The sequence below is a fragment of the Anoplopoma fimbria genome, chromosome 24 (assembly GCF_027596085.1).
Source record: "Anoplopoma fimbria isolate UVic2021 breed Golden Eagle Sablefish chromosome 24, Afim_UVic_2022, whole genome shotgun sequence".
Lineage (NCBI taxonomy): Eukaryota > Metazoa > Chordata > Actinopteri > Perciformes > Anoplopomatidae > Anoplopoma > Anoplopoma fimbria.
In genome coordinates, this window is record NC_072472.1 from 3522728 (window position 1) to 3533387 (window position 10660).

The window sequence follows — 10660 nt, forward strand, 5'->3', positions numbered from 1 at the left end:
TTTTGAATCAAAATTTGGACACTTCTACTCATCTTTTGTCCAGAAGTGTTTTCCCTGCTATTTTTTTGTTTGTTTCTCGTCCTCCCGTGGTATTTCCTGCTTTTTTTATGTTGTTCTGATACCGTCCTTGCGTCCGGATGAGTGTGCTCCGCTGGCACCGGCTCTCTGCGCTCTGGAAGAACTGGATGTTCAACCAGGAGCCAGAAGAAGAGCAGAGCCAGACCTCAGAAGCTCCGGGTCCTGAAGCAGAGCCGCAGAGAAAAGAAGGAAACACGCTCAAGGATCGAGACTCAGACCCTCAGAACTTAACGGAACTCCAGACCCAAAAGTTGGATTACGAGAACCATGAATCAGAAATTGGAGACCAGAACTTGGAATTTACTAATCTGAACTCGGTTGCAAAGAACCAAAAGTCAGACCTCCTAAAACGGAGCAGCTCTGAGCCATGCTCTCCAGTCTCAAACTGTGGGGATCAGTCCTCCGGCTGTACCCGCACGCCTGAGGGCTGTGGGTGTGAATCCCGTAGAAACTTGCATTCTGAGGAGGGTGTCGACTGTGTGTTGCAGGTGGATAACGGCAGCGAGGGGGACGACGGTTTTCTGCAGAGGGACGGCTCCCAACGGAGGTCCAGACGGCGCTTCAGGAGAGTCAACCCCAGGGGAGAGCGGGAACTCATCACCGACGGCCAAGAACCCACCGGCTACAACACGGTAAGAGTGACTTCATCACTGCAACAATGACAGGCTTTTCTTTACATTACATTACATTACAGTCATTTAGCAGACGCTTTTATCCAAAGCGACTTACAGTCAGTAGTATATTACATATCATTCACCCATTCACACACTGATGACAGGCTACCATGCAAGGTGCCACCATCAGACTCTAACTAACATTCATGCAACATCCAGTCCACACCGATGGCAAGCCTTCAGGAGCAACTTGGGGTTGAGTGTCTTGCCCAAGGACACATCGACTACCGACCCTCTGATTGGAGAACTACCTTGCTCTCCACTACGCCACAGCCACCCCAATTCTTGCATTGCTTGTGCACTTTTTGATTGATAAAAATAGTATGAAACTGTATGAAACCAAAGTGATTTCTGTCTCTGAACTTGCACAGCTAGTTAAGTTTTCAGAGGTTCTTTAAATGAACTCTTGGTAGAATTTAAAGATCTCCTAAAGTCTACTTTTCTGGTACTCGCTGAGGTAAATTGTGCTTTTAGTCTGACACACGTTGGAAAGTCCTCAGCTTCTACTTGTCCTACTTATCTTACTACTTTTGCTATAATACATACTACTGTACCAGTATGGTAATGATCTACAAATGCAAATATCAAAGTTTTCTTTTAGCTTGAAAGTATGATGAAGAAGATTAAATAGTATTGTTGGGAAAAAAGCTTTCTGACAGTTAACATTTGTTGCCCAGTGGTAATAAACAATTGTCAATTTATTTGAGGGCTCACAGAGAACATAAAACATCAAAAACATTTTTGATTCAATAAGAAGGGAAATTTGTTGGGGAAAACCAACTAGATCTTTCTTGGAGGCCACTTGAACAAAGTCTTTGTAAGAATAGTATTGAAACTGTGTGTGTGTGTGTGTGTGTGTGTGTGTGTGTGTGTGTGTGTGTGTGTGTGTGTGTGTGTGTGTGTGTGTGTGTGTGTGTGTGTGTGTGTGTGTGTGTGTGTGTTTGTGTGTTTCCCTCCTGCTGATAGGATCACTGGGGCCAACCTTGTGTCAGTTACAGTTTTAACTAATCATTGGAAACCACACATTGCCACACACAGTCACAAAGGCACACACACACACACACACACACACACACACACACACACACACACACACACACACACACACACACACACACACACACACACTTCCCAGCTCACACAAAGCTGCCTTGGGTGTTACAAAAGGGCTTAATGGAGAGCTTAACGTGGTTCGGTAGTCTCTCGGTGATTGTTCCACTTTTTAAAAATTTACATTTCTTGCCTTCAGCATCGCCGAATCCCACCACATTATTTTTTTGTGACTGCGTTTATTATGTAAAGGCTAACCACTCTGATGTGCTAGCGTAGCACGATGAAGCAGGACAAAAAACAAGTGGAACATAATTATATTAGTGCTTGAATTTGATTAGGATCAGAGGGCCGGATGAACTACAGACACATTTGGCACAAAGAAAACATCTCTAACTAGAAATGTGCACTCAGCAGTGGAAGATCTCAGAAGTGTGTCTGCAACAACCACAGCTGTATTGTATGAATATTAACCGCAATCGTCTAGACACCAATGGGCTGTTAGGTTTCATAAACCACACTCACATTCAAACTCAAAAACAAGCAGCGATGTATGCAGCCACGAAAGACATCTCGAAGTTGACGTATTAGACATTTCATACAATCTTATGTGTACTGGTTGTTCCATTGGCTGTTTTCCAAACACATTGTATGAAACAAGCAGCTTAGGGGCTGTAAAGTGTTGTAAACCACACCTTTCTAACTCAAAACAACAATGATGTATGCTGGTAATCGGCTCAATTCTGTCCTATAAGACATAGCCATACGATCCTGCCATAAACAAAATTAAACTCACTAAGTTGTCTAAGTTGCTGTGAGGTACTCAGCAGTGCGTACTGTTTGTTCCGTTAGTGGATAGCCAAACACACGGTCCAAAACATTAACATTGAGTCGCAGAGCAGCGTCCGAGAGGTACTCAGCAGCTTGTGTACTGTTTTTTCTGTTAGTGTTTAATTAACCAAACACACGACAAACTTTTGTCCTCACCATTTTTTGGTAGGGTATGCACTCAGCTGGCCCTTGTTAAGTGACTGAATGGTGCCCTTGACATGTGCACTTTTCTTTTGTTAAATTAGAATTTAGAGTAGAAGATGAATATGCTAGCCTATACCCATTTTACTCTCATCACACGCAGACAGACACTTTGCATACCGTCCCATAATGACTGTTTCTTTCACTTCTCTTTTCATGTTTCTGCTGATGTCTTCAGGAATCTTATTATTATATATATTAGCCAGATTACTAAATTATTTTTTTCTCTACATAAAGAATCTGTCCTTTTGTCTTGAATTGTTTTCACATCTATCAGAGTTTTTCTGTTGGTATATCTGGCCTATGCGTGTTCGTGTGTGTGTGTGTGTGTATGTGACTCACTTCTGGTCCAGGCACCTGCTGTTTAGAAACAGGTCCATGTTGGTAAAAGCGGGTCATTTTGAGGCTGCCACACACATGCAGGCTCTGCTGTCTGCTGACACTGTGGGTGGCAGAGAGGAAGGGGGCTCAGTGTGGAATAAACAGACTCATGCTGAGAACAACAACGGACGGGTCAACACATGGAGGAGGAGGCGTTTACTCATGACATTTAAACCTGACGGGACAGAGAACAGGTTTCAGATGATTCATGACGAAGCCTTTTCTTTAGGTTTCCCCTCCCATTTGGATCTCTCCCTGAAATAGAAAATGATGAACATGTGATTTGTTTTTTATTTAATGACTTGTGAGACACCAGATATGCTATCTCTCTGACTACCTAGTGCACTGTTGGCAATTAAGTGAGCCAACAGTTGTTTTCCCCACATTTGTTGCAGAAAGAGCCATCACAAAGTCAAATAAAAATAAAAATGTATTTTTGTATTGTGCAAAAAAACAGGAACAAATCGAATATATTAAGTAAAGTTAAAATTCAAAGTCCAAAAATTAGAACAAGAACAGCAACTAATGGACATAGTAGAACTGAATTGAGAATAGTTTTTTTTCCAAAATGTTATGAATAGACCAAAAATATATATTCATATTTGTAACACATACTTGTTAAGTGTCAGAGTTTATTTTTCACCTTTCTATTGCAAAGGTTTAACTTTACGATTGATCTGGAATTCAGATTTTTAAGACTTTTTCTATTTAAATGTGGGTTCTGCTGCTGTTTGGATGAAGGAACATTAGTTTGCTTTAATGCTTTAAGAAGTTTAGATGTATTGGTTGATTGATTGATTGATTGACTGGTTGATTGATTGATTGACCATATAACCAGTTAAATCAGTCCTTATGTCTGTAGTTAATGAACTAACAGGGCAGATAATTGGTCAAAGCCAGTGACACTGAGTAGGATCTTTCTTTTACTATTTTTTTTCTACTTGTTTCAATGCATCTTATGGGGTCGCCCATTTGTGATGATCTAATGGTAATGGCTCCAAATATATATTGTACACACACACACACACACACACACACACACACACACACACACACACACACACACACACACACACACACACACACACACACACACACACACACACACACACACACACACACACAAAGAGAACAGGTTTTCTGGCAGTGGATCAGAGGATGTTGTTTAGAGGCCTTATTGAACCATAATAACATCAGTAATCCATTATCACTGGTGTGTACCAGCGTCTGGTCTCTCTCTCTCTCTCTCTCTTCTCTTAATGGATGCTCTGGAGTGAATGAAAGTTCCTGAAGCTGTGAATGAAGCGTCCTAAAACATGGTGCAGGAATCGGACGGAAATGTAGCTTGAGCCGAGAACAGAAGATAATACAGCTGCTACCTACAAATCACACAAATGAGCAGGAATACTGGATGTGTTGTTCTTGATTTTGAGAGCCAGATAAGGACAAACCACTGATTAAATCAAGCCATATTTTATTATTTTATTCCCCGTTTTTATTCTATTCTCTGAGATGACTATAGTGGTGATTGATTCCTATTGATCCAGAAACCTGATTCCTCCTCCAGCAGGGCGAGAGACACAAAATCCCTTCCATCCTCTCACTACCATGACGGACCAGTGGGATTCAGTAATGACTTCACACACAGTCACACACACACACACACACACACACACACACACACACACACACACACACACACATGCATTGCACAGAAACAGACACATGCACCCAGAGAAAGTCACTTCATTAAGTCATCGGATGCCTCTCTGGGTTTCTGTCTTTCCCTCGGTGGAGAAGCCCGGATAGATATATAGATAGATAGATGAACCCATCACCTCATTCGCCCTGCAGGGGAAAACCTGCTCGAAGGGTCTTTTTTTTTTTACAGCCAGGCTGCTCCATACTGACCCTGGATCATTAATTTAACACGAGGCAGGTTCAGCCATCTGCACAGGACGGCTAAGCATGCACAACACTCCAATAAAAACGCCAAAGAAGTGCTGAAATTCAGAGTTTTCGTACGTCGTATTCTGAATATTTCTCAGGGTTTCATTCTGCAGCAGTGTGAGGCCCCTTTTGAGGTACAAGCAGCGAGATCTGTCTCCAGCTCGTTGTTGATAACGTGCAGAGCATGAAGCAGCATCCTTTGCCGTTTTTTGAAGCAATCGTGTGTCGGTGCACGCCGGAAACACCTCGGCTTTTGCAACGTCTGTGGTTGGCAAACTTCCTGTTTCACAAGTCAAACTGTCTGAAGTCTGCTTCGTTTTTCGTTGTTTTTTCCCCCACCTTCTAAACACTTCATCATTTGTTTCCCCTTCTCTCTGGCCAACCTGAAAACACACGTGAGTTAAGTGTGAAAATCCTGCATTAATAATGTAAAGCGTCAGCCAGCGGTGAACATATAATGAAATGGCGTTGGGGTGGTGGGGAGGTTTGTGAATGAACGATTTGACTTTCTCTCTTGACTGTAGACGTGTCCGGCCTGCCCACCTTACTGTAGGTGTTGCTGGAAATCTCTCCACACACGAAGCAACAAATCACATCTAGCTTGTTAACTAAACAGCAGTGAGCGAATGGCCCACAGACAGCTGGGCTCAAACATTGGTCAACTGAATCTATTTATAATATAGCCATCAAATTCATTCATAAAGCACATTTAAAAACAACCCGACCAGAGCATGGGCACAAGTTATTAATCATGGTTGGAATATGTTTGAATATCCTTTAAAAGATGAAATTCTCTGTTCCCACTGCTCACTAATAAGAACCTCTGAAAATGTCGCTGTGTACTGCCAGGTTTAATAGTTGACTTCTCTAACCACTAGTTGGCGCTGTGGGCAGTAAATAATTATATATTTAAACCAGAATCCCCAGATTTAAAACAATTATTTTGCATTTGCATGTTAAAATATCTATATGTCTTTCAACATAGTGCTTTAAAACAACTCTTTGCACATTCATTGTCACCCCCTTATATATGACACATATTATCAGTTTATTTTTAGAGAGCCATTAGCAACACTTTCACCTTGATGACTCTCTCTTTGGAGGTATCATATTAGCTCAATCTGCTGAGCTCATGCTCGTCATGCTGTGACTTTACTCAAGTTACTCTAACGTCACTGTTTACAATCAGGTTAAAACCAAGGATGAGTTCATCATTTAGTGGGCGAGTCGAAAGGTGTGACTCACGCAAATGCTTTGTCATAAGAGTGTCAACCTGGTGTGGAGAGTAATGGGAACATGATCATCTTTCAACCTCCTCTCAGGTTTGAAGGTCATGGAGGATGGTGTGATGGGAAGATCTTTGCTTTGTTTCAGATAATTCCGGTAAATTTGACCTGTCCCGGGACGTTTGAGTCTTGGTTGGTAGAATTGGTTGTTTAAAGTCTCTTTGACATTTAAAAATGCTGGTTATACATGGAACATGTGTTGGGAAATCTGTGGCGCTCTAGCAACTGCGGTGGTCTGTTGAAAAAGTCAATTTCCTGTGCTGATTGTGTTGGAATGAGCTCACTGGTGTCGGTCAGTTTTATAGAGTTTTGTTTGGCATCGTGTAGCGAAGACGTTGTTAACAATTCGATAATATATCCCCGCTTCATTTTCATTAGTGGCTGCATGTTTTTGAGAATCTGCTCGTTCTGCTGTGCAGTGTTTGGGTGTGTCTGGCTTTTTAGTACTTTTTATTTATATATATATATATATATATATATATATATATATATATATAGTGCCTTTCCTCGGACCTCTGCAGAGCCTAAACATTCTGGGCTGCCCCTGTTTTAAAGCCCCTTGCTGCTTTAATGCAGCTCGTCCGTTCCTGAGCTCATCTGGTCTCATTCTATCAGAATGCAGGTGGGGCCAGCTAAACCCCAAGGGCCTCCAGCCAGCGCTGCCACTGCTAGACCAAGCGGGGCCCCCAGGGAGAGATACGGATCCAGTAAAGAAGGGGGGGAGGAAAGGTATAAGAAAGGCCTTAAGAACAACTCAGTTTTCACTCAGAAAGTAGTGCAACTGTAAGAAGGGGTACATTGTTATATAGCTATAGTTATTAGATTTATTGTTTTATTGGATATTTGAACATGATAATGATTGTTACTAGTTTCATTCATGCAAATATGTCAAGTAAATAGTGTGAAAGTTGCATCAAGTATCAACTAATTGACTTGTTGTAATCAAGGACTTGCAACAAGTTCTTCAGTTGTCATACTCGCTGACAGAAATTTGCATGAATGATAAAGACAAAAGAATGTTTTAGAGATGAGGAAGTACAGCAGGATGATGGTAGGTATCAAGGCCTTGATAGTGAGTTATGAAATCCATATTTTAGTATTGATAAGCAGCTGTATTAGGGTTCAGATACATTTTTTTCCCTCCAACTTATTTCACCATTTATGGTCATTTGTTACGAACCGTTTTTAGGATGGTTTGTTTTACTCATTATTAAGCTCATCAGGCATCACTGTTGTTAGCCTATCTACAGTATAGATGGTAATCCAGTTCTTTAACAGTATTCCTAACAAATGATTAGTGTTTTCATCAACCTGATGGCAAAAAAAACAAAACACCTCAGTTGCTGCAAATGCTGACATTTACAAATGCTGGCAATTACTGGCAAAAAAGTTCAAGAAAAGCAAAATGTGACTGCTTTTTTCATCAAATAGATAAATATTCAAACTCTTGAAACCAATCTTGATGGTCAAACAAGGAAGAACCCATTGGCATTCATGTGACTCAGCAGCTAAAGAAAGAAAACCATGACTTGGCAATGCCACTTTATTTTGATCTAGATTTCCTCTCCACATTTCCTGTTTAACTTTTCACTCTCAAGTGAAGCAGAGATGCCATGAGAAGAAGCTTTTAAAAAAAGAGGAGAGGAAGGAGGGCGACCGGAAGTAGGCCAGATTAAAGGGGGAGAAGAAGAGGTTGACTAGGAGATGGCGGGATGAGAGAATGGGAAGCAAAGTTGAACAAATAATGAACAAAATATGGTACTGAAGGAGTCGGGGGCTCTGAAGGACCAATGGAGAAGAAGGGTTGAGGGAGGAGAAAGGAAGGTGAAATGAAGACTGGAAGATAATGGGGGTCGACAGATAGTGGAAAAGATGATTGGGCGTGCAGCAGAAAGGGTGAGGCATGGGGATGGAGGGATGGGGCAAGAAGGTGAAGGTTGTGGGGAGGTCAGACGGGGGATTTAATAGGAGGCAGGAAGGGTGGGGTGAGAGAAAGGCGGGGTCGAGAGGGGTTAAGACAGGAGAGCGAGGGGGTTGGTCGTTGGATGAGGTAGTGGAGGGATGGATCCAACTAGGGTTAATCATATGTTCAAGGACACGTAGCATTAGTTTAACTTGACTCACTGAGGTGGACTGGAGTAAACACAAAATGATAAGCACTTCGTAGTGGCAACCTTTTGAGAGTTAACTCTGTCGCCTTTATATACATATATTTCTGATCATCATAAAGTTGTTATTAATGCTGTTATTGGTTATCACTACAAAAATATGTTCCAGATTATCAAATTAACTCCAATGGATGACATCAAGGATGCCATGATGTTTTTCTACAGCACTGCATCTACAAAAATATGGCAAAAGCTATATATATCAGATAACTGAAACAAAACCAACCAGAAAGGTGCCCTCAGTAGAGTTCAAATCTCAAACTAATGGTCTGTAAAGCGTCCTAAAACACACTTAATTCAACCTCAAAAACAAGCCGCGATGTATTCAGTCAATCGTCGGGGGGTCGGCGATGGACTCAGCTGTGTTTTCGCTAACAGCCCCTACCGGCATGGTGCTGGTTAAGAGAAGTGTGTGAGGAGTCAGCAGACAGTATTATCAGGCAATGAAAAGATGTTTTGAGAAAGGTGTGAGTCACCGCAACCACAAAACTATGAGCATGCAGCCATAACAGGCCGACCAAAATATTATACAGTTTGCTGCAGCAGAATGCGAGATTAGCCGTGGACAGACACAGAGGTGCACAGTCACTCGCCCAGGGGCACACGCGACTTATCGCATGATTCTTCTGACGGAGATGAATATTTTTCATCCAAACAGCTGGCAACCTCTTTACTACACCAATAATGTGCCAATCAACGGTTTGTTTACTTCCTCAAATGATGAATCGGGCTGAAAATACTCAGCGCCGTCTTGGACAGATGCCTTCAAACCACCAGTGGTGCTCCAGCTGTGCTGCTGGACTCCTGCTGCATTCATCATCCAGGCACATAGCAAATATTCAAACACTTCCTGACTTTTGAAACCAGCAGACGTCCTTGTGTGGAGTGTGTGTGCAGAGAGCAATACTCTGGGCATGGCGGTGTACCAGTGGGGCGCTATCTGTGGCTGTTGTTGCTGCTAATTTTAGGGATTACATCAGCAGCACTAAGATGACAACCTTGTTGAACTCCGCTCTCTGTCGCTCTCTGCTTCCTCTCTCCCTCCTCCTCCTCCCTCTTATCTCTGTCACATATCCTCCCGTCATCTTCCCTCCCTGCTATCTCCCTCTGCCTCACCTTCATCTTCCCCGTTCTTCGGCTTGTGCCTGATAATATTGGACGGTATTAAATAAAGAAAGCACAACACGGTTAATAGTGTTTATACATTCTACTCCACATTCATTTCACACTTTCAAACTGTGGTCTAGGTTTATTGCTTGTTTGTCACAAAGACAGTTCATGACCCAGATGTTATATTTCTCCCTAATGCCCAAAATGTTTCCTTAGTTCATGAACATCTGGTCTGAGTCATAGACTGCATATATGAAGTAGACGTAGTCACCGTGACTTCACCCATTGGCTTGTCTGAAGTTTTTGGCCGTCGCCATCTTGGTTTTTTGCAACCAGAATTGAGACGAGAGAGTGGAGCTAAGTACTACCAAACACTGAATATTACATTTTTAGGTGACCAAAAACGTTACAATTAACTTACATGAACCGATAACACACTGTGAAAAGGATAAAGTTCTAAGATGAAAACACTTCGACTGCTTTATGGTCTGTTTGACTCTAAATGGAGCATCATTTACTAAATGAACATCATGCTGTATTGAAGAAGACTTGAAACTAGAGATTGAGACCATAAACTCATGTTTACAATGTTTACTGAGGGAATAAATCAAGAGAGAAGTAGAGTCATTTTCTCATAGACTTCTATACAACCAGAGGAGTCGCCCCCTGATGGACAGTAGAGAGAATGCAGGTAAAGGCACTTCAGCATTGCCTTCACATTGCAGGAGTTTGCTGTCTTTTTTCAGCCGAAGGAAAGTTGAGGTTGAGTTCATGTTGTTTACTAGACACCAGTCAGAATCTTAATATTGTAAATAAATGGCTTTAGGCTGTTGTGCACCAAGGAAACTTCATCCTGAAGAAAAACAAAGCCTTTACTCCTTCCTCCCTCACCTCTCCTTCACCTCCTTCACCCCTCCCTCCCCCTTTCCTT

General features: G+C 42.0%; 1 protein-coding gene across 1 annotated transcript in view; it reads left to right on the forward strand.

Moving 5' to 3' along the window:
- Positions 1–10660, forward strand: part of rapgef6 (Rap guanine nucleotide exchange factor (GEF) 6) — a 149191-nt gene that overhangs the window by 54420 nt on the left and 84111 nt on the right. The window contains 1 exon segment of the mRNA XM_054625253.1: positions 567–710. Coding sequence (XP_054481228.1) covers positions 567–710 — 144 coding nt within the window.